Source organism: Macrobrachium nipponense, chromosome 9 (genome assembly GCF_015104395.2).
Source record: "Macrobrachium nipponense isolate FS-2020 chromosome 9, ASM1510439v2, whole genome shotgun sequence".
Lineage (NCBI taxonomy): Eukaryota > Metazoa > Arthropoda > Malacostraca > Decapoda > Palaemonidae > Macrobrachium > Macrobrachium nipponense.
In genome coordinates, this window is record NC_061110.1 from 13,343,913 (window position 1) to 13,361,616 (window position 17,704).

Below are 17,704 nucleotides of genomic sequence, written 5' to 3' on the forward strand. Positions count from 1 at the left end.
CAAGAGCTCCCCTTCATGAGGTAATGACTACAGAGGAACAGAGATCTTCTATTCTGCGGGATATTGCTTATGCAGAGGGATGCTATGGAGGACATCCTACTCTGTGAGTTTGTAGCAATGGACCTTTTTAACTCTTACGTACAATATGTAAATGTTTACTTGCCTTATTTTCTGGAAGAAGAATTTGTAATTGTTAATTTGCTTATTTTGTGAAAGTTCTGCTTCTTTCTGCAAAATTCTGTAGGAATATGCAAAGTAACAGCAATTTAGTTTAATAGTTTGTGTAAAATGTCAAATGCTAAAGTTCTTTAATATATAAGGTTCTTGTACAAAAGACAGTATATCGATGAATTAATTAACCCATAAGGGTACTCTCACAGTGCCATGCACTGCAGGATATGATAAAGGTGATTTGCAGTCTCCCTTGACTGCCAACTTCATTGGTGTATGTCTTCTCATCTCACTTGGTTTCCGATTGGTTATTGGGTCCAAGTGTTAAAGCTCTCTGCCTCTCAATGTAAGCAATCTTATGTGTCCTTGCATAACTGGTGTAATGAGGGTGGTCTGCTGCAGGGAGAAGTTGGTATGTGGGGTTAGTATAGCCCATTGGTATTATGGTCGATGGTACTGGGTGGGTTCATGAAGTGTAATGTGCTTTGGTGCCACATTGAGAATTGATAGATTTCTATTTCAGGAGAAACTCCTTTTATAGTTCATTGTCAGGTTCACTGTATGTGCAAGGCTTGTTGTCTGCCTCAACATCATAGTTGTCATCATCATCCTGTGTAGGAGACTTGAGCAGATCTTTTAAGTTCCTTATTGTTAAGGGGTTCTCTGTGTTCTTTTGTGTGTTCATTAACATGGTCAGTGATCAAGCCATTCCCACCAACTTCCTTAGTATCTTACAATATAGTATTGACTTCTCCATCAATAATTGGGAAGCCTTGCAATGTGCATTGACTATCAGGCTTTATGGCTTTTACAGTCTCTGCAATTGGCACAAGTGTGCCTGTTTTTGTGAAGGTCTTTCATAGATACATGATGCAGGAGTGAGGGTTAGCATCAAGGGCAAAGGTAAGGCAGGTATAAGTCAATTAAGTAGACTAGAGATGCCATACTCTAAGTGGTTGCAGCAGTAATGTTACATTAGACAATGTGTGTTGTGAAATATGGAATTATTGGAAACCAAGAGTGTTTTAAATTTTTTAAACACATTATAATACTTACATTGGGATTTACTGTCACCCAACCCTGCTTTTTTCACAGCTCATGGAACAGCGGCACAAAATTGATCCACCCATGCGTGCCTAATAATGACTACCATCTTTTTTAAATTTATTTTCAGTATAGTGTTAGATGGTTTCATGACCATGGAATGGACTGATTATAAATAGTACTAATTAATTTGTTTGAAAAAGTGAAGTTTGTTATTATTTGTTTGTTTTATTTTCCCCTCATGTTCTTATTCTTCCAGTCAAGCTGATCGGCTTTGGTCCCCTCTGGATTCTGTAGAAGCTGTAAATACTGTGGTTGGGTATTGGATGGTCACCTTAGAGAAACAGGTAATTTTGTGGTACTATAGTTAGACTGTATATTTATAGTACTTGAGTCCTTGCTGTACAATCTTTTATTGTTTTTAACTGGTTTCCAGCTGGGGCTAGAAGAATGATCCTATTGTTAAGACCGAAGGTTTGTTAGCTATGAAAAATACAAATTGATTAAAAATTTGTCATATTTTATGAGCTATATTTTTGGGAGATCCTTGTAATATTTCTTGTCAAGATAATTGGAGCTAAAATTTTGAGGCACAGGCAAACAGTAAAGTAGTATATTTAAGAATACTAAAGAGAGAAATTGACCTTTTGCTTTTGCCTTTACAACAGGGAAAGGTATTTTGCACATGACAGCTGAAAAGGCTCATATTTGTAGATTTAAAAGATATGAACAGAAATTTTTTTTTTTTGTGGGAAACGTTATGTGTTCTCAAAAAGTGCTCAGCCTTTATGAGAACTAATGCGGTCTCTGGAGTGAGTGACACCAAAACATTCAAAGGAAGTAACATATGGCTGTGTAGGTTCAATAGTAGAGTTGGTTTTAAAAATATATCTGGATTATCTGCATTATTCAGTCAGCTAACTGCTGCAAGATTTCTGGGTGAATTGAAAATCATAAAGCAAATGGACACTTCCAGTACAATTTTTGATGTGATGAAACAAGATTGTTTTGGAAGAAAATTTCAAATATCCATCCTATATTCACGAGATTGCAAGCAGTTGGACCTGAAAGCCAAAAAAAAAAAGACTAGGTATTTTTGTTGTTGAATATTTGATATGAATGAAAATATTTTGGTGTTACAGTTTGGAAGAAAAATGCTCTGAAATGCTTAAAAAAAGGCTTTCTGTTGAAAATCTATAATTTTAGGTTTGAAAATAAGTATGTTGGAAAATTACATTCTTAATTTCTCCTTTGCCAATGTAAACTCTCACGGTTGAAATGAAACAAGATGCTCTAAGCACTTGATAAAGTGTCCAGTTCACCCAGCTCTGCCTTCCAAATTTATTTTTATTTGTACAAAGTAATCAACTCTTATATCAGTTCTTATGACCTTGTCTTGCATTGTCTTACTGTCTGTGAGCAAGATAAAATCGGATGGTTGGTAAATGCATCTTCCTCATGACTCGCTAGATATCAGTTAATACCCTACCACAGCAAGCTTGAATATCTTTTTTGTTTCATGTGTTTTGCAATCAGTAGGACTTTGTTTTTCAAATAGATGAAGTAATTTGCAGTAATCCAGCATTGTCAGTTACAATGTGTAAGTCATCCACCTTGCATCATTGAGGAAACATTACAGGTTCATCGTTAATTTTATTTTTGTATTATTTGAGAGTGCCATCTTTATATTTATTTGTAGCTAAAGTGTATTCTTTATTTATTTCTGTATTTTGTAATGTTTAAAAATTGGTGTATTACATTATTAGTTTAGGGTCGGAACTGCTTATGCATAATTCCTGTTATATACAGGATGACTAATGTATGTATATTTATTCTGTCTTGTCAGGGTTGCCATCAGTTAGTGAGAGCTGGGGCCAATGGCATTATGCAAGCAATGCTGCTAAGTCTAGGGGGCTTGCGTTTTAAGAACCAGCACCTTGAACTCAATGCTCATCCAAAGGATCTCCACAGAGATTATAATTTTAGGTTTGTAAAAAAAAAAATGTTTAAGCTTTTGTCTGGCGTATAATTTAAGGAATTTTATTTGTTGTAGTTTATTTTACTAAAGGGACTTTTAAAGGCTCATAAAAGATTTACTGAGTGTGTGTGGCACCTATTCTTGGATAGTTATTTCAGTGCTCATCCATCAAAAATCCTTTTAGTTTTAATGTTAGACTGAAAATTATGGATATATTTAATCATATTAATGATGGTTTCACCATTTGGCAAGATTGCAGGTGGTTTTATGGTTATTTATTTTTTTAATGTTATGAAGTGTTTGTCTTCAATAGTGACTGTACTTAATTTGTCTTAGTATGTTTGCAGTCTGTGAATTGTGTTTTCCGTCTATTTCACAGGCGAATAAGTTATGGTAATGCAACCCATTTAAATATTTCCATAATGGTGCAAGAGGAGGATTACAAAGCAGTCCTCTACACAGCTTTAGATAGGTCTGACAGAAACTACTATGCATGTGATGCTGGATGTCTTGATCCTCCCGTTCAACTCAAGTGAGTAAAAATAGCTACTAATTACTTGATAAATATTTTAGGATATGCAGTAATAAAAAGATATTTATATTTGTTACACATTTAATATTACTGTAACTCTCATAGTTCTATTTGGCTGCCTGCTTAGCAGAGTTAATGGACCTTTTAACATGTTCCATAGGACTTTGTATACATCATAAACTTTTTTAACATCTATTTTATAATGGTGATATTTGAATTATGTGTCTGGTATGTACTAGGTACTGACTATGTCTCTTTAATTCTAATCTTTCAGGCAGGAAAGGCAAGCCTTTCCAGTCAAGCTTACAGAGCCAGTAACAGCAATATTATATATTACATCTGATAAAGTTCACATGGAAGAACTTAAACATACAATTCATGTAAAAGAAATTGCCTTAGGTAAGTGCTTTCTTTTACATATACATATTTCTATGTAATTATTTTTTAGTTCCCTTTCATATAAATTATTTTATTTTTAGTAATTTTGGGTTATATTTTTTTTACATGACTTGTGCCACATGAGTGTTAACCCACTGAATAGTCTATAGTGTATATATTGCAAAATTTTTGATAATGCATTTCAAAATTAGATCAGGCTCTCAATCAGATACTAAACTTTACTCTCTTTCTACATATGAGGATACTAATTATGGATATTTTTGTATGCCTTATATGGAAAGGATGTGAAAAATGCAAGCAGTATGACTACCTCAGGAGGGGAGTCAATATATTCCAAGGGTCTAAGTTAGACAAGGATTTGTTTTATAACATTTACATAAATTTTTCCCTTTACAGCTCCTCCACACGAGCATCACGTCATAGCTATGCACAAACATGGCCACAAGTGGGGTGGCCTGCCAACAGTGTTCTGGTTAACGATCATCGCACTCATTGTTATTTTCCATCTTTTCCTCATTAAGCTTGTCATCAATGAATACTGTGGAGGTGATATTAAAGTTCGATACAGGTAAGCCGTTATCGTTGTTTTTGTACCAAGTACAAAATATCACTTGGTGTAAGATAAAGTTCGGTATCTACAAACTAAATTTCTTGAAAATTATTATGTCCCATTTTCTGTAAAAGGTTAATAGTAGCCTCTCTCATACCTGCATTAACAGGTCAAAAAGTGGTGCATAAAATATTAGAGTGCTTAACCTATTCAAGGCTATTCCGAAACATTTGCCTAACCTTATTATTTTGTGTAGTATGTATACCTTATGCTTACAAAAACCCAGTTGGTGAAACCTATTGAGTCCACGGTGGTAACAACAGTATAAGGCAGTTCCCAGTTATCGGCACGGGTTCCGTTCCTTGTAGGGTTCTGATAACCAAACCCAACATTAACCGAAAATGGCGCCGATAACCGGTTATTGGTGCCTCTGTTGGGTATGTTATGGCACCATAACTATTATCGGTACCTAACCGGAACTTGGCGTGTTAACCAAATCCGCTGATAAGTGGGGGACTGCCGTATAGCATTGTGCTTTGTAGGAGAAAATAAGTCCCATCAATCATTTATTGCCTTAACTTCGGCCAATGTAGAAATCCCACTCTCACTAGATTCATATCAGTCAAGATTTAGCAAATAATCATTGTGCTTTTTGGGTTTTGCTTACTGTTACAGCCTTTCATTCATCCATATTTTATTTTTGTGAGACATCATGGAGTCCACATTACCAGTTTTCAAGTACGTATTGCCTTTGCCAACGGCAGTGCTTAGCTACGTCAAGAGCAGTTTCCTTTTGTTCCCTTTTATGTTACAGTAGTCCCTTTTTGTGCCATGTTTTGATGTCTGATTACACTCTTCCAACTTTGGTCATTCCTTAGGTCCTAAGATCCAGGAAGAAATCTACCTGCATGATAAAATCATGTCCTTTCTCAACTTTGCCAAGAGCTTGAAGAAAGCTTTTTGTGTATACTACTGATCTACTTTGCTGGACTCGACAGCTGAATGGGAAACATTGGAGTGCTACAGAATAGCATTGGTCTTTCAGTGAACATTTCCCCTTTTCAGGCTGACACAGCGAGGTTCTTAAGTTGCACAAGTCCATGAATAAATGGGTGATTCTAGTAGCTCCTCTTAACCCTTAAACGACGATTGGACGTATTATACGTCAACATAAATTGTCTGTTGGGTGCCGATTGGACGTATGGTACGTCTATATAAAAATTTTTTTTTTAAATTCGCGGAAAAATACTTATAGGCCTACCAGGCGAAAACTATTGAATCATGTGCCTTGGGGGATGCTGGGAGCTCACGGATCAAGGCGTTGTTTTGTTTACAATCGTTACCCAGGCGCACAAGTGCGAATTTCTTTCTTCTCGCACTAAAAAACATCAGTGACACATCTCAGAAATTATTTCGTCACTTTGACATAATTTTTGCACCATTTTATATTAGCCGTTACATGGAGTATTATATATGAAAATGTGCGCAATTTCATGTAGAATACAACTAAAAACAACTCATGATTGTAGCTTTCATCAGTTTTGAAATATTTTTATATAAATAACGATAAGTGCCAAAATTTCAACCTTCGGTCAACTTTGACTCGACCGAAATGGTAAAAAAACGGAATTTTAAGCTAAAACTCTTACAATCTAGTAATATTCAATCATTTACCTTTATTTTGCAACAAATTGGAAGTCTCTAGCTCAATATTTCTATTTATGGTGAATTTATGAAAAAAAAAAACTTTCCTTACGTCCGCGCGGTAACTCTTCCGAAAAAAATTGAAATTTTTTCGTCTGATTGTCGTAATGTTTGCACCATTTTAAATTAGCCGTTACATAAAGTTTTTATACATTCAACTTACCTGTCAGATATATACATAGCTATTGACTCCGTCTTCAGCTATGTATATATCTGCCAGGTAAGTATGTATAAAACTTTATTGTATCATAACAATATCATTTTATATATGAAAATGTGCGCAATTTCATGTAGAATACAACAAAAAATAATTGAAGGTTGTAGCTTTTCTCATTTTCGAAATATTTGCATATAAATCACGATAAATAGAAAAAAAACCATGTTCGGTCAACTTTCGACTCTACCGAAATGGTCGAAAAATGCAATTGTAAGCTAAACTCTTACAGTCTAGTAATATTCAGTCATTTATCTTCATTTTGAAACAAATTCAAAGTCTCTAGCACAATATTTAGATTTATGGTGAATTTTTAAAAAAAATTTCCTTCCCTCCGCGCGCGGATTCTCCGCTGCAAATCTCCGAAATGCGTACGTCGCATTCTCGTAATATTTGCTCCATTTCATATTAGGCGTTTCATAGAGTTTTATATATGAAAATGTGCGCAATTTTATGTAGAATACAACTAAAAATAATTGAAGGTTGTAGCTTTTCTCATTTTTGAAATATTTGCATATAAACAAAATATATATAAAAAAAATTCTACATTCGGTCAACTTTAACTCGTCCGTCCGAAATGGCTAAAAGCTCCTATTGTAAGCTAAAACTCTTACAGTATAGTAATATTCAATCATTTATCTTAATTTTGAAACAAATTGGAAGTCTCTAGAACAATATTTCGATTTATGGTGAATTTTTGAAAAAAACATTTTTTTACGTCCATGCGTTATGAATTCATGCATCATTTTGTGATGATATTTTCTCTGTGTTGCTTTGATCGTTTTACAATGTGTTGTATACCAAAATGATCGTAATTTAGTGTACAATACAACGAAAAAAATTAACTCATTAGCTTTAACCGTTTTGCTCACAGCACTATTTGAATACAATTATATATGAAATTTTGTTTTTGCGCTATCATATATCGCATTATTTATACATGATAATGATATTTTTTTCATTTCTGATGGTTGCATACTAAACTTCAGGCAATGACAAAAAAAGGAGCCAAAAATGAATTCTTAATCTTGAAAACTAGCGCGTTGTGATTTAAAAAAAAAAATATTTCTTTCGCTACGGCGCTCACTCCGAGACCCCCCCGGCATTCGGGAGACGATTTTTATTATACCCCTTAGGCGTTAAAAGGTTAATCCTCAACAGGAATGGTTCATAGGCTTTATTGTCATGGTGCTGGACTCTTTCTGGAGGCTTAAGTGCCAGCAAGGATTTGATGAATATAATCATGAGATTTGTCTAGTTAATTCCAGAGTCCCATCTGCTGGTATAGATGGGATCTTTTATGTCTACTAGAGGAGTCCTTGCCAGAAGCGGTTTGTTATTGTCCAGTAAAGACCATGTTCTTTCGGGCACTGGTTTCCTCAAAGAAGGGTCAGCATTTTCCATGCTTCCTCCTCTGTCATATCCGGACAGTAGAGAGCTTTGTTGAGAACAAGGCCCTCTGGTCAAGTAGTTTTAATTTTCCTAAGTATGGGTCAGAGGAGGAAGATTGTTTTGACGAAATCTGTTATTTTTTTTTCCTACTTCAGAAAGAATGAAGATGAAGCACTCATTGCCAGCACTTTTAGTATTATTATTTGTGCAGTAAGGATTTGGTGAAACAGAGATTTGTATGTCCACAGTAAAAGGTCAATACATTAAATGATTTATAAGTACGTATATATCGGGAAATTTATTTTGTGGTGATACGAAAAGAAATTTATCACAGTGTGAGTTATTCCAAATGACTGACATGAATTTGGTGAAACTGAGATTTGTGTCTCCGCAGAAATAGGGCAATTCAATACATGATTAATAAGTACATATATTTGGAGAAATTTGTTTTGTGTTGATACAAAACAAGTTTGTCTCAATGTAGGAGTTATTTAAAATGCAAAGAAATTAAACAGTAAATATGTTTTGCTTCATTTTGTACAAGAAGTTTGCATATAAACACTTCATATTTCTAAGCTTACTGTGCATATGAGGAATAATATCTCATGACAAGAAATTTTATATTATGGTAATGGGCTATATTTTTTCATTATGCGACTTGTGTGACTCATGAATACTGTAACCTGGAGGGCCATTTGTAGGAGGAATATAGCAGCTTAAGCTTATTCTTCTTAGTTGAATTTGCAAGTATTTAAAAAATGTTCATAAAGTTATCAATGCAACATTTGACTCATGTTCTGAAAAGCCTTTCTTGTTTTTTAATGTGTTAATTTTCTTGTGGTTTCTCACATTGCACAAAAGATCTTTGTTGACCACAGTGTACTTCCTCTAAGAATTCATTTATATCCATTTCTAATTTACTAAACTTAGGGCATCATTACTTAAGCTAGCAAGTTATTTGGCACTAAATAGCAATTTGTTTGGCTCCTAGAATTTACAATACCTGCTTTTGAAATAGCACCTTTATATATGAAGTTCATTTGCAGCACTGTTGGATGATTAGCTCACTATTCATACTTTTAAAATATTTTTCATAATTGTGATCTTCATTTGCATTCAGATCTTTCAAGGCCTTACAGTCAACATGCAGCTAATTCTAGCCTTTTATTCCACTTGTGACCAAATTGTGGAATCATCTTCCAAGTTGACGTAGTTGAAATTGTTGGAACTTTGTGTTGATCATTGAGGAAATGATCTTATCTCCTAACTTTTATCTTTTATTTATATTTTATGTAGTTTATTCTTTACACTTTTATTTCCACACTAGACTGCTTTCCATATTGGGGGACTTTGGCTCTTAGTTTCTTACATTTCCATCTAAGTTACAGCTTGGCTAAAAATAATAGTAATATCGAAATTAGATCGATTTAATTACTATTGGGCAATTGATTCAGACCACCAAGTTCTATTGATAAGGTGGATGCTTCAGCCACAGTGAAATAGTAGTAGTGTTGAATCTTAAGCCACTTTATTAGTTCAAGCCAACTGCTGAGTTATAAAATGTTAGACTGTGAAATAGCAAACATGGAAGCAGAAAAAAATACTTGGATAGTCAAGTTGGCAGAGAGCAAAGGGAACAAGTAAAAATTAAAAACAGAAACAGAAACCAGAGCGACTCTGGCCAACATGGGTTTAGGAAGACTGTTACTGGGAAATGTCTGTTATCAAAGTTTTTAGGGCTACTCAAGAATATGCTTTTGCTGACATGTTTAGATGGTATTATAATACAGCTCAAATAAATATAACATTAAGATAATATAGCAAGGATAACTCACTCAAAGATATTGTTTGGCTTTCAGTATTCAGTAAGAATTAATTTTTTTTGTCCCATGGAGCTAAGAAACTACTTTTCACAACTCTGTATATAGGTGAATTAATTTCACATTTTGCATCTGTGGCTAAAGTGTCACAGTGCCAAACAGCCTTCACAAATTCATTCATTCAGTGCATATTCACATTTGCAGTGTAACATAAATTATGTGTATGATTATAACAACTGTACCAATATATAACAAGCAACTTTGAAGTTGGGCTTGTTCAGTCTTCTGTGAAAATGGCCTAATGAACATCATAACTTCTGTATTAAAAATGGTTGCTAGATGCAAACATTGATAGTAAGATGCTGAAACATGAGAAAATGCGAGCATGTGATGGTTCTGTTATAGTAAGGGATAAATATTATTTTTGAGCTTCATAATTTAATTTAGTTATGGTATTAATATTGGCTTGATGTACTGTCATTGTAGTAACTTTTCATAGTTTAAGCATTGGGTTCAAGTCAGTAAGGTAAACAAATTGCTGACAGTTTTTCTCTCTTCCCAGGTATGCGAAGAGAATGACTTCCAAATATACTTACTAACTTCAGTTTTGTCAAGTTTTATGTCAATGTGCACTCAAGTGAATGCTTACACTTATTTCATTGTGGGTGTGATATTCATTTTCATAAAGGTTTCTTTGTTAGGGACTTTTGTCAAAATTTTGTTCTTAGAGTTATACTGTCAGTTTCTCTTCTTTTTTTCTGTCATTAGATTGTTGGGCCAGAATATTATTCAACAAACTATCAGCTCAGCTGAAACTTGATAAACAACTGTAAGTCTGGAGAGTTGTATTTTCACCATTCAGCTTCTGTGCACCATTTTGAAAACTGAAATGCAATGTGTACTTTGCTGCTTGTAACTGATTTGCTCAATAGCTCAGACAAGTTTCTGTACAAATTAAAGTTTGCTGAACACAAAGTAATAATCATTGTAATTGATAATTGTGTGTACTACTGTGTGTCTGTCCTACTGACTGATAAGGAATTGTGGCTTGTGTTTGTGTTTTTAATCACAGTAACTGAAAAATAGTGAGCGAGTTTAGAAAATATTCTTTGATATGAGGATCATCTGAAGATTACTAAAGATTAAGGCTTTCATGTTGTATGGAATAAGATTTTATGACCAGTGGTTGAAAATTTGAACAGCATAACCATTTTATTGGCTATCCTTGCAGTTCATGATTTAACATGTAGGACATGAAATAAGTAGATATTATGGCTGCATAAACTGATTTTTCGGCACTTTGATTGCATTCAGAATTCTGTTAGATTTGTGGTTGTAGAATCTGAATTTTTTTCTTTAGCACTTGGATTGCATTCAGATTTGTTAATTTGTCCTGAGCGAATATTGAAGGAATGGTGCTTTGTTTTTACTGTGTGCTCTAGACTTGTTGGTGGGGTGTGTTTTTATGGCCCTAGTTTACCATCTGGGGACATCTAGTTTCCTTTGCTTTTGTGTGTCTCTGTCTGGCATTCACCATGTTATTCTCTTCACTAAAGTTGAAGTTTTTCAAAGTATTAAAATATTAATATCTTAAAAGATAAACACTAACAGTTTCATGTATGTCTATGGGTGATGAGAATTCAACATTTTATGCAGTAGAACCAAAGTTCACAGGTCCTACTTTGTAAACAAAGGTCAAATACAAATTTGCCAATGTTAGCTACATTAAGTTTCCCAAACACATTTTGTAATATTGTTGGAAAAGTAAATTGGGAGTTAGCCAGCAAGGCCTCATGTTCATTGAGTAACCAAAATACTATAAAGATACGTCTTGGGGTGGGTATTTTTATGCAGAATAAGTTAGGGCAGCAAGCCGCTAGTATTCTTTTAACATACCACTATATCTACTTTTGTGTTGAGCAGCTAAGCTTAATTTTTTTTTTTTGTAAGGCACATTAGGGCAATTTATGATATATATATTTTCTCTCTCTCAAGTTAATTTGTAGGCTATGAACTGTAGACTGTAAAATGTAGACACTACTTCACAGACAGAATTTATGGTACATTTTCATTATAGAAGAAACAAGGTAGACAATTTTTTTAATATCTTCAGTGGCACATACTTTATGCAGGGGATCCAGGGTATGTTTAAATGCAATAAGCTAACTCACTTATCCTATAAGTTAACAGATTACTAAAACTGAATTATGGAGTTTTGTAAACTTTATTGACTTTAATAACAAAAAACATATACATACGTAACTTTTTCTTATTCAATTTAAGGTTGTAATGGCAGTCCATTCTATACTGTGTATAGAAATACATAAAGGCCTCAAGCTTACTCTGGGTCATTGTACAATATTTCTGAAAAAAAACTTTCAGCACTGAAGAATCAGTTAACATCTGACACAAGTCAACTGTCAAGTAATGTTGAATTTAAGCATATCAGTTTGCATGCCTAAGACTGATTTATGCAAGATGTACACAACCTGGACAATCATTATCAAACCAGATAATACTTGAAATAGATGGATGAATTACATTCACTGATTTTTGGTTGCAAATGGTAAACAACGGACGAGTGTTGTAGTGGACACACACACAGCTTTTGTACAGGTGCACAAGAAAAATAATACCAGTTGTTAAGCAAATTTACTTAGACTACTAGGTGCATTAGACAGTGTTTCAGTTTGAAAACTGGTAGGTTAAGTTTCCAAAGATAACACCTGCAACAGGGTAAGGGTACTAAAGACCCCAAACTTATAAATGCGCAAGTTTTCCAAAGATTTCAGGAGAAAATGAGTGGACATTTGTGTGTAAGTGCAAGCACAGGAAACACGTGGCATTTTGTGTCACACAGCACTGAAGATGGTGGTGGTGATTATCCCAAGGTAAAGGGAACTATTTTAAATGATGTAATAACGACTCTCCACAGTATATTAAAGAATTGCATATTTGACAGTAAATTGTCCAAAGTTTTGTTCCTTTTGTAAAGTCTCTTAGAATTCCTTATTTGTTATTCTATTCTATGAAACAATACATACCTTTAATAAGCATTTTTTTTTAATGACCAATTTCCCCATGTAAAAATTTGTTCAGTTTCAACATTCTAATTGTGTTCGCTTACCAATTCAGTAGTCGCGAGTTCTCTGTTCTACCAAGGTGGACTCGGAGGAATAATTTCTGGTGATTAGAAATTCATTTCTCGATATAATGTGGTTTGGATCCCACAATAAGCTGTAGGTCCCGTTGCTAGGTAACCAATTGGTTCCTAGTTATGTAAAAATATCTAATCATATATATCTAATCCTTTGGGCCAGCCATAGTTAAGCTGTTAACCCTCTTACGCCGAAGCGGTAAAAAAAAAATTGTCTCCCGTGTGCCGAAGGTGTTTCAGAGTGAGCGCGGAAGCGGAAAAAATATTTTTTTCAAAAAATCACAGCGCGCTTAGTTTTCAAGATTAAGAGTTCATTTTTGGCTCCTTTTTTTGTCATTGGCTGAAGTTTAGTATGCAACCATCAGAAATGAAAAAAAATTATCATTATCATATATAAATAATGCGATATATGATAGCGCAAAAAAGAAATTTCATATATAATTGTATTCAAATCGCGCTGAGCGCAAAACGGTTAAAGGTAACAAGTTACTTTTTTTTCGTTGTAATGTACACTAAATTGCGATCATTTTGGTATATAACACATTATAAAACGATAAAAGCAACACAGAGAAAATATTATCACAAAATAATGCATGAATTCGTAACGCGCGGACGTAAACAAATATTTTTTTCAAAAATTCACCATAAATCTACATATTGTCCTAGAGACTTCCAATTTCTTTCAAAATGAAGACAAATGATTGAATATTACTATACTGTAAGAGTATTAGCTTACAATTGCAGTTTTTTACCATATCTGACGAGTTAAAGTTGACCGAATGTCGAATTTTTTATATATATATTTTTTATATGCAATTATTTCGGAAATAAGAAAAGCTACAACCTTCAAATATTTTTCGTTTTATTCTACATGAAATTGCGCACATTTTCATATATAAAATTCTATGAAATGCCTAATATGAAACGGAGCAAATATTCCGAGAATGGGATGTACGCATTTCGGTGATTTGTGGTGGAGAATCCGCGTGCGGAGGGAAGGAAAGATTTTTTTTTTAATTCACCATAAATCTAAATATTTTGGTAGAGACTTCGAATTTGTTTCAAGATGAAGATAAATGACTGAATATTACTAGACTGTAAGAGTTTTAGCTTACAATTGCGTTTTTCGACCATTTCGGTAGAGTCAAATTTGACCGAACGTGGTTTTTTTTTCTATTTATCGTGATTTATATGCAAATATTTCAAAAATGAGAAAAGCTACAACCTTCAATTATTTTTAGTTGTATTCTACATGAAATTGCGCACATTTTCATATATAAACCTTTATGTAACGGCTAATTTAAAATGGTGCAAACATTACCACAATCGCACGTATGATTTTTTCGGAAGAGTTACCGCGCGGACGTAAAGAAAATGTTATTTTTTTCATAAATTCACCATAAATCGAAATATTGTGCTAGAGACTTCCAATTTGTTGCAAAATGAAGGTAAATGCTTGAATATTACTAGAATATAAGCGTTTTAGCTTACAATTGCGTTTTTCGACCATTTCGGTAGAGTCAAGTTGACCGAAGGTTGAAATTTTGGCAATTATCGTTATTTATATGAAAATATCTCAAAACTGATAAAAGCTACATCCATGGGTTGTTTTTAGTTGTATTGTGCATGAAATTGCGCACATTTCCATATATAAAACTTTATATAACGGCTAATTTTAAAATGGTGCAAACATTACCATAATCGCATGTATGATTTTTTTCGGAAGAGTTACCGCGAGGACATAAGGAAAAAGTTTTTTCATAAATTCACCATATATCGAAATATTGTGCTAGAGACTTCCAATTAGTTGCAAAATTAAGGTAAATGATTGAATATTACTAAAATCTAAGAGTTTTAGCTTACAATTGCGTTTTTCCACCATTTCGGTAGAGTCAAATTTGACCGAAGGTTGAAATTTTGTCAATTATCGTTATTTATATGAAAATATATCAAAACTGATAAAAGCTACAATCATAAGTATTTTATTGTTGTATTCTACATAAAAATGCACACATTTTCATATATAATACTTCATGTAACGGCTAATTTACAATGGTACAAAAATTATGTCAACGTGATGAAATAATTTCCGAGATGTGTCACAGATACTTTCTAGTGCGGCAAGAAAGAAATTCGCACTTGCGCGCCTGCGTAACGATTGTAAACAAAACAACACCTTGATCCGTGAACTCCCAGCATCCCCCAAGGCGCGTGATTCAAAAGTTTTAGGCTGGTAGGCCTATAAGTATTTTTCCGCGAATTTTATAAAAAACTTTTGTAAGTCGACGTAAAATACGTCCAGTCGGCACACGGGAGACAAAAAATGTCGACGTAAAATACGTCCAGTCGGCGTAACAGGGTTAATCAGCTCAGTGGTCTGGTTAAACTAAAATATACTCAACTTCAACATTCTAGTGACTTGGCTTTGTAGTACTGGTAGATACTGATGATCATTAGACTAGGTTAGAAGCAAGTGTATTTAAATCGGCTTTCTGAATTTAAACTTTTGTCCCAATCAGGCCTTAAGGAATTTAAAATATTTGCAGTTCAAGGAAAGATGGATTTCCAAGTCAACAATGTACAGTAGTCGTCGTCTTTGCTTGCATTTCAGGCTTAAAAAGTAGAATGCTCTGTTATACTCATAAATTGAAAAGTATGCAAGACTTGGTTTGGCATTTGGAATTATGAGTTTTAACCAGTAAAAGGGAGTGAGCCCAAGTTAACATGTCCTAACAAAACTGTAATAGCAGACATACTTGTTATTTATGTCGTTATTGCCAACTCTAATAGTTATGGTTGATATATTGTAGTGTGGTGGCAGTAGTAGCAGGTAAAACAGGTCTTCAATCCAGTTGGAATGTTTCACCATAGACAAATTCTATGCTCATCATGACTGGCACTTGTGCTCAATAGACCAGTATTACTCATGCACTATTTCCATAGTTTTTCTCACTTGTATTGCAGATTATGCATGTTTTTTTTTATTGAATTATTGTTCTCATTTATTTTCCTTTCTGCTTTCTTTCCTCAAAATATGGTCATTCTATTATGTGGACAGCTACCTTGGACCAAGATGGTTTCGCCTGAAAAGAGCTAGTATGTATCATCATGGGAAATAAATACTAGATTGGGGAGTTTTCAAATCCCAATTTCATTTTAATGTTTGAAACAGTCAAAATTTAAGACTTGGACGTTTTGCTAATGACTTACATAACCGACAAAAATAACTTACACAAAACATGAGCAATTCCTTGGAGATATACGGCTAGCATATGTTGCAAATGAAAACTAATAACAATTAGAAAAAATCCGTGGAAGTGTACATACTTTTACAAGATAAAAAAAATTTTGGCTTGGAAATTATCCTATTGTTAAGATCGAAGGTTTGTTCCTCATGTAACCAAAAAAAAATTTTGGCTGTTTTGTTAAGATATAGCACAGTTTTTTCTAGTAAGGCAATGGTTTGTTTTTATTTCGTATAAAATACTTATACTATAAATGATTATAGGTAAATAACGTCAAATATGATAGCCATAATAAAATTACCCAAATTGTCAGTTACAGAACATTGTTATAATTTTATGATATTGTTTTTGGTAATTCAGTGAGAACTGCACTAATATTTGGAGGCAAGATTTCAAAAGTTTAAATGTCTTCATATACTTTACTTTGTCAGTATTGATCATTGGAAATGTGTTGGTATTAGATTATGATTATAAAATCTTCCCACTACTATTGTAAACACAGCTAAAGTTTACTTGCTTCATCCATTAATTATTGAGGATTAAAAATTGAAGTGGAAAAATTAAGTAGAATTGATAAGTACGTAGTGTTAGTGATCTTTATATACACAAAATGTTGAGTTGGAAAAATTATCAATGTAATATGATTACAGATATATTTTTTTCACTGTGGCCTTTGCTGGATAATCAAGAGGTAATTGAAAATTTCAGATTTATAAAATTTCAGTGACCACTTTCGTTAGGCAGCCATAGCTATTGCGTTATGAAGTGATCATGTGTGCAATTGGACTCATCTTGAGGCTAGATGCATAGTTTTTTTTGGAAACATACTCTGTACCAAATTGAACTAATTTTGTGGCTCAGGAGTGCCACTTTCAACTCTTAATTCAAGATACATGTGCATGATGCCTGACCAAAAATTCTCTTTCTTTCAGAAAACTGTCCGACTTCTAGCGTAATGAACACCTAACGTAGAGAGGGGACAATGCAAAGCTTTATTATCGAAAGGAGGGCCCCGTCCTTTTGTGCTGTACATAATTTTTGATTTATTTTGATCATGAGCATTTTCATACAGTTCACCTGTCACACTTCTCATTGATTTGTTGTTAGTAATGATTCGCAGTGAAATGTTTTAAGTTGGATTTTTATTTTGTATTTATGGTTATTTATTGGTGTGTATTTGTATATACATTGGATATATTATATATATATATTATGTATGTACTTCCAAGGAAATGTGGGTTTTAAGCTTTTGTATTTTCAATATTTGAAATATAGTTGAAAATAACAGAAATTTTTTACTTTACCTTATAATTCACAGGGATGAATTTAGACATAAATGTTTTCTAAAACTTAAAGTTATTGAGTTCCTGAACACAACTCCAATTCTTTCATGTTACCTCAAAATTTTAGGCATATCTGTTGTTTTTACTTTAGTATTTTGCCTCCTAAACAAATACTCATTACTATAGAAAACTGGAACTTTCGTGCCTCGTAGTGC

At 33.6% G+C, this 17,704-nt stretch overlaps 1 protein-coding gene across 5 annotated transcripts in view; it reads left to right on the top strand.

Annotated features, from left to right (window-relative positions):
- The window catches only part of LOC135218366 (uncharacterized protein KIAA2013 homolog), a 93,442-nt gene extending 75,945 nt beyond the window's left edge, over positions 1-17,497 (top strand). Inside the window, exons 10-18 of one of the 5 annotated variants that reach the window (XM_064254621.1) lie at positions 1-103; positions 1,475-1,562; positions 3,062-3,201; positions 3,573-3,725; positions 4,000-4,124; positions 4,521-4,692; positions 10,573-10,633; positions 16,020-16,057; positions 17,139-17,497. In XM_064254621.1, coding sequence (XP_064110691.1) covers positions 1-103; positions 1,475-1,562; positions 3,062-3,201; positions 3,573-3,725; positions 4,000-4,124; positions 4,521-4,692; positions 10,573-10,624 — 833 coding nt within the window. In that variant the 3' untranslated portion in view covers positions 10,625-10,633; positions 16,020-16,057; positions 17,139-17,497. Of the gene's footprint in view, positions 104-1,474; positions 1,563-3,061; positions 3,202-3,572; positions 3,726-3,999; positions 4,125-4,520; positions 4,693-10,366; positions 10,525-10,572; positions 10,634-16,019; positions 16,058-17,138 lie in introns of those variants that run through there. The other 4 variants (XM_064254620.1, XM_064254618.1, XM_064254622.1 and 1 more) reach the window with 4 other exon arrangements.
- Positions 17,498-17,704: the final 207 nt, after the last annotated feature.